This window comes from Pristiophorus japonicus, chromosome 10 (assembly GCF_044704955.1).
Source record: "Pristiophorus japonicus isolate sPriJap1 chromosome 10, sPriJap1.hap1, whole genome shotgun sequence".
Taxonomy (NCBI): domain Eukaryota; kingdom Metazoa; phylum Chordata; class Chondrichthyes; family Pristiophoridae; genus Pristiophorus; species Pristiophorus japonicus.
The window spans coordinates 116,403,308-116,420,033 of NC_091986.1; the positions used below are offsets into that span (position 1 = coordinate 116,403,308).

A 16,726-nucleotide genomic window follows, 5' to 3' on the forward strand; every position below is an offset into this window, starting at 1 on the left:
TAGTCTGAAAGTCAGTCGCTTTCCTGCTTTTTTTGTTCATGTGGTGCAGAGAGAACTAAACGGGGTTGTTATAATGGGGCAAAAAAGCATAAATTAAAGTAATCCTAAATACCATCCAGAATTTATTGAGAAGTTTGGACGGAATGTTACTTTTTAAATCATTGTGCATTGTTGAACATACAATGTTATAGCAGAAAATGCCTTTGAGGTTATTCAATTCAAATGAGACATATTTTCATGTCGTGTAATTAAACTGAAACTGAGTGGTAACACCTTTTTTTTTCATTTCAGGGCCTGTTGAATATTATTCGGAACATCTAGACACATGGTGCAACTGAGAGAGAGTATACGTTCATGAACTTATGGCCTAAGCAATAAGGGAGTGAAGAATTTATTTTCATAACTATTTTTGAATACCAGAGAACGTGAAGTAGAATTTAACTCGAGAGAATAACGTAACTTTGCCATTAGAAGCCATCCAGTCACCAGAGCAGTATTCATAATATTTGCAAACAGTTAAACTGAAAATTAGTGGCAAAGAAATGTAACAGAATCTTATTCTCTCTCTCTCTCTCTCTCTCTCTCTCTCTCTCTCTCTCTCTCTCTCTCTCTCTCTCTATCAAAGAACCTGTTACTGAAGCAATTTTTGTAAGTTATACATTTAGTAAGTGTAGTCTGATTTAGCTGAAAAGATGATTGATCTAAGTCACCTAACGGAGGAGGAGCAGGCGAAAATCATGAGGGTACTCCAGAGGGATGCAGAGCTGAGAAAAGTAGAAGAAAACAGAATTAGGTAAGATTTGTAAAAAAAAAATACACATTTACTTATCGATGCTTACTGGATGCAGTTAAAATAAGAAAATATGAAATAATTTATCAGGAATGAGTTCAAGCATTATGTGTACAATAATAATTGTTAACTGTTTGCACTCAACATGCCTTCAGAAGCGGAAGGTGCTGTCTGACCAATTGTGTTTTGAGGAGATAAACCCAATGTCATGGTGTATTTGGATTTCCTGAAATCCTTTGACAAAGTTGCACAAGAAAGTTTAGCAGAAAACAGTGGGAATTCAAGGCAAAACCTGGAAATAGATTTTTAAAAACTAACTGAAAGAAGGGAAACAGTATTAATTGTTACAGGAGTGATGTCAGACTGCTCCTAATTTTGGTTAACAACCTGGATTCAGAAACACAATGCAAAGTAGCCAAGTTTGCTCATGATACCCAACTGGTGGTGGCGGGGTGTACAGATTGGATTTGGGAAAGCAATCGGGGACCTACAGAATGATTGTAGATGAAATTTGTAAATGAGCAGGAAATTGCCAGCTGAAAGTTTATACAGAAGTGTTGGAAATTAAATATAGGAAAAAAAATAGTGGCTATACATGCTTTCTAAACAGTTGAGAAATAGCTACAACTGAGGTTTAGAGAGATCTAAGGATGTTGGTGGAAGTGGCACATAATGTGAGAATCCTGCAGAGCAGCAGTAAAAATTGCTGAACTATATTGCCAAATCAATCGAGTACAAATCTGAGGAGGTTATTATGTTTTCATCAGACTGCACCTTGAATTACATACAATTAAGTTCTATCGGGTTTGGTTATCAAAACTCAATGAAATCATTCAAACTCAGGAGGGCACTTTGGAGAAGAGTCAAGAAGTAGATTTCCAGTATCAAAGGAATGAGCTATGAAAATAGATGAGAAACTGAGGGCCTGAGATTCCTGGGTTAGAAAGGGCAGAAGTCACCACTTGCACCTGGTGGGGCAGGAATTTGAGACGGGCCCTGGATCCACTGGGTGTCCGCACCAAAAGTGTTATATCAGAAATTCGAGAAACTTTTAGGCTGGGTAAAGAAGTGCCAGCAGCATCAATGTCAGATATGTAAATCATGGAGTGAGGTTGTGATGATATCACTCATCCTCCATTCCATGATTTCCATATTTGTGTTACTAAGATTGTACACCACTATATAGCAGGCACAGATGTTAGGAGCTGATTATCAAGGCAGCAGTGGTTGTTTAGTTGGTAGCACTTTCACCTCTGAGTCAGAAGGTTGTGGGTTCAAGTCTGACTTCAGGGACTTGACACTCCAGTGCAGTACTGAGGGAGCGCTGCACTGTCGGAGGTGCCATCTTTTGGATGAGACGTTAAACTGAAGCCCCATCTGTTCTCTTAGGTGGATGTAAAAGATCCCAAGGCACTATTTCAAAGAAGCGCAGAGGAGTTCTTCTTGGTGCTATGGCCAATATTTATCCCTCAATCAACATAACAAAAGCTGATTATCTGGTCATTATCACATTGCTGTTTGTGAGAGCTTGCTGAGTGCAAATTGGCTTCTACATAAAAATAATTCATAGACTCATAATCATACAACACAGAAGGAGGCCATTTGGCCCATCGTGCCTTTGGCTGTTTCTTTTGAAAGAGCTATCTAATTAGCCCCACTCCCCTGCTCTTGCTCCACAGCCCTTTAGCTTTTTCCTTTTCGTATATATTCAATTCCCTTTTGAAAGTTACTGTTGTATCTGGAATGCATTCCATCCAGATCACAAGAACTCGCTGTATTTATTAAAAAAATGTTTTTAAAAAATCTGTCATCTTGCCTCTGGTACCTTTTTGCCAATTACCTTAAATCTGTGTCCTCTGGTTACTGACCCTTCTGCCACTGGATAAATTTCTCCTTATTTACTCTATCAAAACCATTCATGATTGAAGACATCTCTATTAAATCTCCCCTTAACCTTCTCTGCTCTGAGAACAACCTCAGTTTCTCTGATCTCGCCACATAACTGAAGTTCGGCATTATGGGCTCCAGTTTCGGCCTGAGTTGCTCCTATTTTTTTGGAGGAACTAGTTTAGAATGGAGCATCTTAGAAATTGCAATTCTCGGCATTTAGTTTGCTCCAGTTCTAGTGAGTTAGAATAGTTTCATAGTAGAACAGATTTTTTTCAAAAGGGGGGCATGTCCAGCCACTTATGCCTGTTTTGCAAGTTTAGACAGCGAAAACTTACTCCAAACTAACTTAGAATGGGAGTAAGTGTCGATTTTTGTACGCTCAGAAAAACCTTGCCAACACTTGAGAAATTAGGCGTAGGGAACGCGAGATGGGGGTGGGTGGGGGGGAAGGGAAGTTTAGCATTAAACACATCACTTTTACAAATAAAGAGCCATCATCAATAATAAATGATAAATAAATCAACCAATAAATCAATCACTGTATTGTTTTGAAAATGATTACACCACCCCACACCATAGCTATTTTTTGACATAGTAAATTTGCGAATTAACTGTTGACATGCTTAATCACAACCGACTATCTCAGCCAGTTCCGAACGTATGTCTTGGATTACAAGCTTACTGCTTCATGCATTGCTAAATCAGACGTGCTTCAGAACTGCCCCTCCTTTACCATATTGATTGCTTTTACAGAATCCTAGGTAAACTAACACAAATCTACACGCAACAGGTAGGTGGAGATAAAAGCTGCATAAAGTACTTTAAAACATCCAGTAACACAGGATCTTTACACCCTCAATAATTTTTGTATAGTTTATCAAATTATTTGAAGCTGTCTGCACAACAATGCATTTTTAGCTTTGTCATTGTAACCCCCCCAAATGGCTGAGCCTCTGAGAAAGCTCATTGTAATTGCTTCTTCAGAAATTAATGCAAAAACATATAACTCCATGGGGTGGGGGAGAACAGACACATGTTTAGGAACAAGCCCATCCCGTTTTAAATAATCTCAACCCCAGAAACCCAGCTTTTCTCCATACCCTTCAATCATTTTCTCTTCAGAAACTTACCTTAAACTCATTTATATTATTATTCTCTTGCTCTTTATCGAGCAACTTCTTCCACAATGTCCTTACTCTTTGTGTAAATAAATGCTCACTGATTTCCTTCCTTGTTCCACGATACAATAATAAGGCATGGATTTCGGATGGTGCAGGTTTGATGATTCAAATGGCCCTTTCTTATTCCAGACTTTGTTCTTTATAGTACTCCTGGCTGAACGCAGCAGGCACTGTTCCCACAGGTCGAAGCGGGAGCCCATTCAGCCAGGGCTAGGGACAGCTTGCTTCGGGCCCCTCTCACACAGCCTACACAGATTCGGGGGCGAGGAGCTACTGCACATGCGCGCGCACACTAGCACGCATGTGCAGAGGTCCCGGCACTGTTTTCAGCGCCGGGACCTGTCCTGCCCGCCCCCCCGGCCCCCGCCCCTTGTGCTGCGCTACGCCGAGGGCCTTCATCGTTCCAGCTGCAGGGCAAATAGCAAGGTCACTTTTAGGCACGGTTTCTGCTCTTAAAAAGTTGCACCTCGGGAAAACTTGGGCCCAAAGTGTGGTGCCCAGAATTGGACAGAATCCTCCAGCTGAACCAGTGATTTATAAAGGTTTAACATAACTTCCTTGCCTTTGTACTGTCTGCCTCTATTTATAAAGCCCAGCATCCTGTATGCTTTTTTGAGAGCATTATTAACTTGTTCTGACATCTTCAAAGAATCCCCAGGTCCTGCATCCATTTTTTAGTTTATATTGCCTCTCCTCATTCTTCCTTTCAAATGCATCACTCACACTGCTCTGCATTAAATTTCATCTGCCATGTGTCTGCCTATTACACCAGTCTATATCCGCCTGAGGCCTGCTCACTGTTTAGGGAGCAAGTATCTGAAAGATGCAAAATGGGCTTTCCAATGGAAATTCCACTTTACGTGAAATACATGTTGAAAGAAGAGGAGCAGCAGGAAGCTATAAAGGAAGCCAGATTAATCAAGCAGTATCCAAGGAGAGCTAGACCAATTCTGGTAGTACATATTCCAGCCTGACACTTCAGTGTAGTAGCATCTAGCAGGATTAATCAACCCAACAAACTCTGAGATCGTTCTCTCAAGCTGTGTTTCAAGTGGCTGTGCTTCGGTATGAAGTTTTGGAAAAGCTCTGTTCAATGCTGAAGCACCAAGGGGCCAGATATGAACCAGCAGAGTTGAGCTTTCTCCTATTCCATGTTAACTAGATACATGAACCTTCGAAGAGCCCCCAATATGATTGTTTTGTGCTTCCCACACGAGTCATCTTTGTGACCTTTCCTAAGGAGTTCAAATTTCTCTCTGCACTCACATTAAATTTCTGTATGTGCTGTTTTCGTCGATAACTATTTCAAATAAAGAGGTAAATGACTTTTAAAATAAGTCATGTTCAATACTGCAAAAATGTACATAATTCCGTTCCCAAAACATTGATAAGATTCTCAGAATCCTATCTAATAAAAATGGAATTTCACCCATAGTTATTGTAAAGCAATAGTCATATTTATGTCCTTCTGATTTGCTGGGTCTTGGATTAATCATGCTCCTAGTTTATTCACCAATGTTCCATTTTTCTGGTTTCTGGGATGGACTTGCTCTTTGTTTCCTAGTTGTTGCTTTGCTGCTGCAGTATATACCTGCATCATTCTCTGCTCCTCCACTAGCCTCCTAGATCAAATTATGCTCCTTGATTGTTCCCTTGGGTTAATCTTCACTTCCCCATGTGCATCTGGGATCAAGCTCTGCTGGCTCCTAGCAACTGTCTGTCTTTGATGTCCTTGTTCCTTCCAAATTACTTACTGACCCCATCTTCAATCCCTTAATTCAGAGAACAGTAACCTTGAGCAATAGTCAGGTTTGGCTTAACGGTAACACTCTTACTGAGTCAGAAGGTCATGGGTTCAAGCACATATTCCAGCCTGACACTTCAGTGTAGTATTTTACTGTTGGAGGTACTGACTTTCAAATGAGATGTTGAACCCTACCCCTTTCTGCTCCTTCAGATGGACATAAAAGATCCCATGACACTCTTCAAAGAAGAGTAGGGGAGTTCTCCTGGCACTGGTCTAACATTTATTCTTTGAGCAACACCATTAAACTAGATTATCTTGTCATTTATCTCAAAACTCCACATTTGAGTGAACTTGGCAATTAATGTCAAAGTTTTGCGCTGTGGTGTCATGCCCAGTAGTATTGGATTGAGACTGACCAAACTTATTTCACCGTGGGTCATTAAACTCATAAAAGTAGCTTTCATCGCATTAGTCTGGATTGGATTGAAACCGAGGTCCCAGGGGACCAAGTCTAGTGACTATCCCACTAAAACCATACCATCTCTCTCGCATATTAAGTTTGCAATCTCAGTCACACAACTGTGGTGCTGAAATGAAGGTCAGGTGCTTCCCCTGCACAAGGAGAGAAAATTGAAAAACCAAATAAACAATGTAGAGCTGCCATTGCTTCACACATACCAGCAACTATAGAGTAGCATTAGTAAAGATCCTAACACGGATTTCCAACCTATTGTCCTGGCTGAGGTGATTATGGAAGGATATGTACAGGATTAGAAACATAGAAACATAGAAATTAGGAGCAGGCCATTCGGCCCTTCGAGCCTGCACCACCATTCAATAAGATCATGGCTGATCATTCAATCTCAGTACCCCTTTCCTGCTTTCTCTCCATACCCTTGATTCCTTTGGCCGTAAAGGCCATATCTAACTCCCTTTTGAATATATCTAACGAACTGACCTCAACAACTTTCTGCGGTAGAGAATTCCACAGGTTAACCACTCTCTGAATGAAGACGTTTCTCCTCATCTCGGTCCTAAATGGCTTACCCCTTATTCTTAGACTGTGACCCCTGGTTCTGGAACTCCCCAGCAATGGGAACATTCTTCCTGCCTCTAACCTGTCCAATCCCATCAGAATTTTATATGTTTCTGTGAAATCCCCTCTCATTCTTCTAAACTCCAGTGGATACAAACCCAGTTGATCCAGTCTCTCATCATATGTCAGTCCTGCCATCTCAGAAATCAATCTGGTGAACCTTCACTGTACTCCCTCAATAGCAAGAACGTCCTTCCTCAGATTAGGGGACCAAAACTGAACACAATATTCCAGGTGTGGCCTCACCAAGGCTCTATACAACTGCAGTAAGACCTCCCTGCTCCTATACTCAAATCCCCTCGCTATGAAGGCCAGCACGCCATTTGCTTTCTTTACTGCCTGCTGTACCTGCATGCCTACCTTCAATGACTGATGTACCATTGCACCTCCCCTTTTCCTAATATGTCACCATTCAGATAATATTCTGTCTTCCTGTTTTTGCCACCAAAGTGGATAATCTGACATTTATCCACATTATACTGCATCTGCCATGCATTTACCCACTCGCCTAACCTGTCCAAGTCACCCTGCAGTCTCTCAGCATCCTCCTCACAGCTTAGTGTCATCTGCAAACTTGGAGGTATTACATTCAATTCCTTCATCTAAATCATTGATGTATATTGTAAATAGGTGGGGTCCCAGCACTGAACCCTGCGGCACCCCCACTGGTCACTGCCTGCCATTCTGAAAAGGGCCCTTTTATTCCGACTCTCTGCTTCCTGTCTGCCAACCAGTTCTCTATCCAATACATTACCCCCAATACCATGTGCTTTAATTTTGCACACTAATCTCGTGTATGGGACCTTGTCAAAAGTCTTTTGAAAGTCCAAATACACCACATCCACTGGTTCTCCCTTGTCCACTCTACTAGTTACATCCTCTCAAAATTCTAGAAGATTTGTCAAGCATGATTTACCTTTCATAAACCCATGCTGACCTGGACCGATCCTGTCACTGCTTTCCAAATGCGCTGCTATTTCATCTTTAATAATTGATTCCAACATTTTCCCTACCACCGATGTCAGGCTAACCGGTCTATAATTCCCTGTTTTCTCTCTCCCTTTTTAAAAAAGTGGTGTTACATTAGCTACCCTCCAGTCCATAGGAACTGATCCAGAGTCAATTGACTGTTGGAAAATGATCACCAATGCATCCAATATTTCTAGGGCCACTTCCTTAAGTACTCTGGGATGCTGCCTATCAGCCCCTGGGGTTTTATCGGCCTTCAATCCCATCAATTTCCCTACACAATTTCCTGACTAATAAGGATTTCCTTCAGTTCCTTCATTTCGCTAGACCCTCGAACTCTTAGTATTTCCAGAAGGTTATTTGTGTCTTCCTTAGTGAAGACCGATCCAAAGTATTTGTTCAATTGGTCTGCCATTTCTTTGTTCCCCATTATAAATTCACCTGATTCTGTCTGCAAAGGACCTACTTTGGTCTTCACTAATCGTTTTCTCTTCACATATCTATAGAAACTTTTGCAGTCAGTTTTTATGTTCCCTGCAAGCTTCCTCTCATACTTTATTTTCCCCCTCCTAATTAAACCCTTTGTCCTCCTGCTGAATTCTAAATTTCTCCCAGTCCTCAGGTTTGCTGCTTTTTCTGGCCAATTTATATGCCTCTTGGATTTAACACTATCCCTAATTTCCCTTATTAGCCACGGTTGAGCCACCTTCCCCTTTTTTATTTTTACTCCAGACAATTGTTGAAATTCATCCATGTAATCTATAAATGTCTGCCGTTGCCTATCCGCTGTCAACCCTTTAAATATCATTCGCCAGCCCATCCTAGCCAATTCACGTCTCATATCATCGAAGTTACCTTTCCTTAAACAAATGTATTGCCAAAGAACAAAAACAAAACAGTATCCAATACTTGGCAATTGTGATCATATTCTGGGCAGTTGTTCCTCAATGTCCTGTGTAGCTTTCCTAGATGAACATTTTGAATGAAATATTAAAAAAAAAACACTTTCTGTCAGAAAGTTGTGTGTTAAGTATCCCTCCATTGAGCACAATCTCGCCTGATACTTTAGTGCAGTACCAGGGGGTGCTGCTTTGGCACAGACACCATCTTTCAGATAAGATGTTAAACAAAGACCCCATCTGTCTGTTCAGATGGGTATAAAATATCCCATGGCACTATTAGAAGGAGAGCAGTGAATCCTCTTGATTTTCTGGGCAACATTTCTCCTTCAACAACAGATTAAAAAGAAAGAAAGATTTCCATTTATATTGCGCTTTCACGACCACTGGACATTTCAAAGCACTTTACAGCCAATGAAGTATTCTTGGAGTGTAGTCACTGTTGTAATGTGGGACATTAACTAGTTATTCATCTCATTTTATGGCACCTTACTGTGTGCAAAATAGCTGTTTTCCTTGCCGACATAAGTAGCTGCAATCCAAAAGTAAAATAAATTTCTGAAAAACTAAGTGTGTGAACGACACCGCCATTACTAATGTGCAAATTTTTTTTTTTTCGTTGCCAATCTTTCCAATTCCTTGTCAAATCACAAACGCCAGAGGTCACCTTGCACACATCAAGGATCACTCTGCGCCAATGCTCTTAGCCAAAAGGCCTAGAGCCACTGCACCGTTCCTGGAAGTACTGCAATACCAGGTTCGTGCCATGGAGGTGGATGGGTCAATCCACCCCACCCTGGGCCAGCAGCTTGTGGCAAGGGAGGGATAGCCCATGAATTGTGAATCACCACCAGTTGCTGGATGATTTGTGCTGCTCCACCATAAGCTCCCTGTGAGTTTCATGAAGTTGCTACATTTGCATATTCATTGCCCATTAACCTTGGCACAGAAAGTTATGTCTAGTAATTAATAGTGCTAGTATCTTTTTAACGATATGATAATTGCTAATCAACCTCTGGCCCAGAAGGTGAACAATTTAAACTGTGGAGGCCCCTTCCTTCAGGTAGTGAAATGTTGTTGGAGATTTAAAAAATGACATTTTAAATTTACATATTTTTTCTTTCTGACTCTCTCAATCCACTCTTTTTCTTTCCATCTCTATATTTCTCGCTGTGCCTGATATTTAATTCACACACACTAATTCATCGTCCTTCTCAGTCCTTTATTTGTTTATCCTTAAATCTCATTGGTTCAGGAGATAGACTGTTGGTTAACTAAGGTCCCAGATGCCCCATTGCCCTCACTATGCCGTTATCAGGTTGCACTTCCAGCAGCTTAAAAGACAAAACATTTTTGGGCTGAAGTAAACATTCTAACTAACCAAGCACGCTACGAGAGAATGTGGAAATTGCTACCACATGGAGTGGTTGAAGCAAATGGTTATAGATGCATTTAAGGGGAGGTTAGATAAGCATATGAGGAAGAAGGGAATAGAGGGTTATGCTGATAGAGATGGATGAGGAAAGACAGGAGGAGACTAGAGTGGACCATAAATGCCGGCATTAACTGGTTGGGTCTAATGGCCTGTTTCTGTGCTGTAAAACACTGCTCCAACAAATTCCGGCCCACTAATCGGTTATGAAGCACGTTCAGGCATCCTCATTATATAATTGTTCATTTTTTTTCCAAAAAGGGGCATTCCATCACAATCTTTGAAACTTGCCATGTGATCATTAGAAATTACGCAAGAACTCTTAATTGATTATATATATATATATATACAAGAACATTTGATTTGCCATTCATTAAAGTTGATTAAAAATGATTAAAAGGCAATGAACAAAAGCAATGATTGTTGCATCATCATTGGTATGTTGTTGACCTGCACAAATTACAAAAGCCATGGACTCTTAATTACTACACTGTGACCTCCTCATGATTTAGATACATTTAATGAGGGGTTAAATATTTTTGGATAATATTACTTCACAATTTGTTACAGTTTCTATTTAATGTGTTGTGATGCAATCTAAACTAAATTGTGCACCATCCATGTTGCACAATATATTTTCAACATTTATATCTCAACCAATACCTAAAACAGATTATGTGGTCATTTATGTCGTTGGCTGTGGGACCTTGCTGCACTTCGCTATAATTATGACAATTTCAAAAGTACTTTATTGGCTGTTAAGCACTTTGTAACATCCTGAGTCTATGAAAGGTATATAAATGCATGTTTATGCTTCGACTTTTTATGGAGATTGACTCTCTCTTTTTGAGAGAAACAAACAGTGTTTGGAACTCAGAAGAAATTCAAGCATCATTGGCTAAACTGGAAGTGCCAGTGGATAAAGGGGGAGAAATCCGCATTGTTTGCACCTCCTGTTGGCAGGGTGCAAAAGATTTCTTGCCGTGGGGAGGTTGCTACTGGCAGTGCCCTGCTCTCACTGGTAGCACACCAGACTGCTGCACTGACGATGACGATGACGATGACATCGCCAAGCAAAATTGGATAGCTCCCTGAGAGACCACCATGGGCGATGTTCATGCCAGCCTCGTGGGTCGCGAACCTGGCCACACTTTGCTCACGGGGTGGAAAGTAAAGGGGCGGTGCGAGCCGCCATATTTATTTTGCCAAATCACAATTTCGCGACGCCGTGCCACGCTGATGCATCCCGGCACTCCACTTCTGTGCTGGGCTGCGGCCATGGCACCCCACTCCCCAGTGACAGTGGCCCCTCACCCTACTGCAGAGCTTGCAGTATGCCCTCCCCTTTAACAGAAGGGGAGGGCCCTGTGTTTACGCCAGTGCTAAGCAGCCAACATTGCACTCCACTTCCTCTCTGGGGTGGTAACCCTATTTCGCAGCCACGACAGAACTTCTGCGCCAGACGCAGGAAGTCCTGCCTCGCCTCGGTTACTGCCCCCCAAATGGGGCATTACGAATTTCACCCCCAAGGCCTTCCTATGGAGAAGAAATAGCAGATGCATTCGTTATAATCTACCAAAATTCTCTGGACTCTGGGGAGGTACCAGCGGATTGGAAAGCAGCTAATGTAACGCCTCTGGTTGAAAAAAAGGGGGGCAGACAAAAAGCAGGTAACTATAGGCCGGTTAGTTTAACATCTGTAGTGGGGAAAATGCTTGAAGCTATCATTAAGGAAGAAATAGTGGGACATCTAGATAGGAATAGTGCAATCAAGCAGACGCAACATGGATTCATGAAGGGGAAATCATGTTTAACTAATTTACTGGAATTCTTTGAGGATATAACGAGCATGGTGGATAGAGGTGTACCGATGGATGTGGTGTATTTAGATTTCCAAAAGGCATTCGACAAGGTAATGCAGAAGATAAAGGTATGCGGAGTCACAGGAATTGTATTAGCATGGATAGAGAACTGGCTGGCTAACAGAAAGCAGAGAATCGGGATAAATGGGTCCTTTTCGGGTTGGAAATCGGTGGTTAGTGGTGTGCCACAGGGATCGGTGCTGGGACCACAACTGTTTACAATATACATAGATGACCTGGAAGAGGGGACATAGTGTAGTGTAACAAAATTTGCAGATGACACAAAGATTAGTGGGAAAGCGGGTTGTGTAGAGGACACAGAGAGGCTGCAAAGAGATTTACATAGGTTCAGCGAATGGGCTAAGGTTTGACAGATGGAATACAATGTCGGAAAGTGTGAGGTCATCCACCTTGGGGGGGGGAAAAAAAAACAGTAAAAGGGAATATTATTTGAATGGGGAGAAATTACAACATGCTGCGGTGCAGAGGGACCTTGGGGGTCCTTGTGCATGAAACCCAAAAAGTTAGTTTGCAGGTGCACAGGTAATCAGGAAGGAGAATGGAATGTTGGCCTTCATTGCGAGAGGGATGGAGTAAAAAAGCAGGGCGGTCCTGCTGCAACTGTATAGGGTATTGGTGAGGCCACACCTGGAGTACTGCGTGCAGTTTTGGTCACCTTACTTAAGGAAGGATATACTAGCTTTGGAAGGGGTACAGAGACGATTCACTAGGCTGATTCCGGAGATGAGGGGCATGATGATAGATTGAGTAGACTGGGTCTTTACTGGAGTTCAGAAGGATGAGGGGTGATCTTATAGAAACATTTAAAATAATGAAAGGGATAGACAAGATAGTGGCAGGGAGGTTGTTTCCACTGGTCGGGGAGACTAGATCTGGGGGGCACAGCCTCAAAATACGGGGCAGCCAATTTAAAACCGAGTTGAGAAGGAATTTCTTCTCCCAGAGGGTTGTGAATCTGTGGAATTCTCTGCCCAATGAAGCAGTTGAGGCTAGCTCATTGAATGTATTCAAGTCACAGAAAGATAGATTTTTAACCAATAAGGGAATTGAGGATTACGGGGAGCGGGCGGGTCAGTGGAGCTGAGTCCACGGCCAGATCAGCCATGATCTTATTGAATGGCGGAGCAGGCTCGAGGGGCTAGATGGCCTACTCCTGTTCCTAATTCTTATGTTCTTATGTTCTCTGATGCTTTGGCTAGTTGACAGTGGCATGAAATGTATCAGCTATTCCCTTTCTAATATCAGAAGCTGAAGCCTTCAGGATTTGAAAGAAACTTTTGAGCTGTATGCAGTTTGGAAGTGTTTGCAATCAACTATCTATCCACTGTCACCTCCTTGGAGCAACATCTCTCACCATTGCCAGATCTCTTCCGTCATCTCGACCTCATCTGCCATCTATTCCAGCAGCATCGGTGCCCTTGAAAAAATATAATCTTGGTCCTCAGAATTCCCCCACGAACAGTCCCAACACTACGTCACTAAACACATCGGCATCACCAAGCTTCTCCGCAATCACCTGATGCTGCACAGGACATCAGCACCTGACCACATTGCTGCTCAGGAGGCCAGGGATGGCCTCACCATGGCCACATTTACTTCACTTGACGCTGTGCACCCTGGCTGCCACATGATGCGTCAGGTTATCACCATCCCATACCTGCCTTCATAAAGCATCCATATAATGCCCAAGCCATTCCTTTCACACTCATCACCATTGTGCAGGATACCCTCATGTCTGACCATTCACTGCAACGCACTAAGCCACTTCCAAAGTTGCACACTAATCTGTCGAAGAACACAGTGTACACAATAAAGATTTCAATGTTTGACAACACATTAGCAGAAACTCTACATGAACATTTGGGAAAACACCCCAGTGTCTACCCTTTTGTGTTAGTTGGTATGATTGGACAAGGATGAGGGCGAATGTGAGGGGTGGCTAGTGAGATGGCGAAATTATAATGTGGACAGAGAGAGGAATGCGTGGAGTTGCAAGGTAAGTTGGTGTGAGTAACGATGTGCAGGTGTAGGGTAAAGAATGCAGAGAGATGGGGATGTGATGAGTGGCACAGCAGGATGAGGTTGACTGTGGCTTTGCAGTAATGTTTCGCGATCTATTGAGATCATTGAAAGGTTTGCACCATTGTAGCCAGGTCATTCTGAAGCCATCGTTGCTTGTGCTCTCCTGTGCAATGTGCAACCAGAGTGCGTTGGTGTACTGGGGAGGTCTTTTCTATCCATTGGAAGGGAAGAGAACGTCCCTGCTTGCTGTGACTTCCTCCATAAGCATCTGGAGGGAGTCATGGGAGAGCCTGGGTGCAGCCGTGCACCTTTTGCAGTGATTCAGTATTTGCAGCAGCTCAATGCTGTAGAACACTGAAAGAGCACCTGTCCAAAAAAATGGCCATTGTCCATTTAAGGAAACCGGCTGATGATGTGTCATCAGATGATGTCATCGACCCACTTCCTGTTAATTGGCCAGAAGCCTGCCCTGCGAGGTTCAATGAGCTCCATCAACTGAAGATCGTGTGGAGAGGGTGGGATGGATCTGGGAGTGTGTTCCCCACATGCCACCAATGCCGTCCGCACTGGTCTCGCCACTGTTGCCAAAATCACGGCCAAAGAGTGAGGCAAATCAGAGAGCAATGATCAATGATGGGGGCTGTGGTAATTTGAGCAGTAGCTGAGGCTAGTGGTGCAGCAGGTGAGATATGACATTTGAAGATGCATTAACTGACCTTGAGCACTTGTGTGAGATCATTAAACCTCTTGGTCCTTGAGGCGAAAATCCTGACATTGACCTCCGTGGCTATCTGCTCCCACTGCCTTTTCACTGTGTCTGGAGAGCCTCGTGTTATATATGTGGACTTGTATTTACTCTGTACAGCCACCAGAGGGCTCATTCCCCAGCGTCCCAAGTGATCCCATAATCCCTTGGGAGCACAGGTATTTAAGAAGGCAGCACAGGTATTTAAGAAGGCTTCACAGGTTGGAGAGGCAAACTGGAGACCTGCAATAAAAGACTACGATCACACTTTACTTTGAGCTAACAGTATTCAGTCTGACTCTTTCTCCATACACACCAACTGGCGACGAGATACAGATAGCGAACCCAAAGATGCAGAGAACAGTGGGCATCCTGGAGAAATTTTCGGAGGGAGATGATTGGGAAACTTTTGTGGAGCAACTCGACCAATACTTCGTGGCCAACAAGCTAGATGGGGAAGAGAGCGCTGCCAAACGTAGAGCGATCCTCCTCACCGTCTGTGGGCACCAACGTATGGCCTCATGAAGAATCTGCTCACCCCAGCGAAACCCACGGAGAAATTGTATGACGATTTGTGCACACTAGTCCGAGAGCATTTGAATCCGAAGGAAAGCATTCTGATGGTGAGGTACCAGTTCTATACCTACAAAAGGTCTGAAGGCCAGGAAGTGGCGAGTTATGTCGCCGATCTGAGACACCTTGCAGGACATTTGGAGCATGTGTTCAGAGACATTTTCGTACTTGGCATTGGCCACAAAACCATACTTCAAGCTTTTGAGTGTAGAGACCCCAACCTTGAGTAAGGCCATAGCGATAGCCCAGGCGTTCATTGCCACCAGTGACAATACTAAGCAAATCTCTCAGCACACAAGTACTGTGAACAAAGTGATGATTTCGAATCATAACGTACAGGGCAGGTCACACATGCCTGCAGCTACACATCTGCAGATGTCTGAGTCCACCATCAAGATGAATGCAAGGCCATTAACACCTTGTTGGCTTTGGGGGTGACCATCGTTTCCATTCATGCCGATTCAAAGGATACATTTTCAAGGGCTGTAGAACAATGGGACACCTCCAACGAGTGTGCAGGCGAGCTGCTAAGCCTGTTAAATCTGCAAACCACCACGTTGCAGAGGAGGACAGATCCACGGAGGATCACTACGAACCAGATGCTCAGATCGAGGAGGCAGAGGTACATTGGGTGCACACATTCACCACGAATTGTCCCTCGATAATGCTGAATGTTGAACTAAATGGACTCCCGGTGTCAATGGAGCTGGACAAGGGCGCGAGCCAGTTCATCGTGGGCAAAAAGACTTTTGAAAGGTTGTGGTGCAACAAGGCCTCAAGGCCAGTCTTAACTCCAGTTCGCACGAGACTAAGAACTTATACTAAAGAACTGATTCCTGTAATCAACAGTGCTGCCGTAAAGGTCTCCTACGATGGAGCGGTACACAAGCTACTACTCTGGGTGGTACCGGGCGATGGTCCCACGCTGCTCGGCAGGAGCTGGCTGGGAAAGATACGCTGGAACTGGGACGACATCTGAGCACTATCGCCCGCTGACTTCGTGTGCCCAGGTCTTAAACAAATTTCCTTCGCTGTTCAAACCAGGCATCTGGAAATTCCAAGGAGCAAAAGTGCAGATCCACCTAATTCCGGGGGCGCGACCCATCGATCACAAGGCGAGAGCAGTACCGTACATGATGAGAGAAAGGGTAGAGATCGAGCTAGACTGGCTGCAACGAGAGGGCATCATTTCACCGATCAAGTTCAGCGAGTGGGCCAGTCTTATTGTCCCAGTCCTCAAGGGAGATGGCACCGTCGGAATCTGTGGCGATTACAAAGTAACTATCTATCGTTTCTCCCTGCAGGACCAATACCCACTACCAAAAGTCGACGACCTCTTTGCAACGTTGGCGGGAGGAACATATTCCAAAGAAACATGGAAAGTTTACTGAAGTCGGTCCTGCACACAGTGGTCTTCGAGGGCGACATCTTGGTCACAGGTTGGAACACAGTCGAGCACCTGTAGAACTTGGAGGAGATTCTCAGTCGACTGAACCACG

General features: G+C 43.4%; 1 protein-coding gene across 9 annotated transcripts in view; it reads left to right on the top strand.

The window, feature by feature from the left end:
- Positions 1–295: 295 nt before the first annotated feature.
- The window catches only part of LOC139275073 (synaptotagmin-like protein 2), a 144,370-nt gene continuing 127,939 nt past the window's right edge, over positions 296–16,726 (top strand). For all 9 annotated transcript variants that reach the window (XM_070892035.1, XM_070892038.1, XM_070892037.1 and 6 more), the window contains exon 1: positions 296–793. In XM_070892035.1, coding sequence (XP_070748136.1) covers positions 693–793 — 101 coding nt within the window. In that variant the 5' untranslated portion in view covers positions 296–692. The remainder of the gene's footprint in view (positions 794–16,726) is intronic.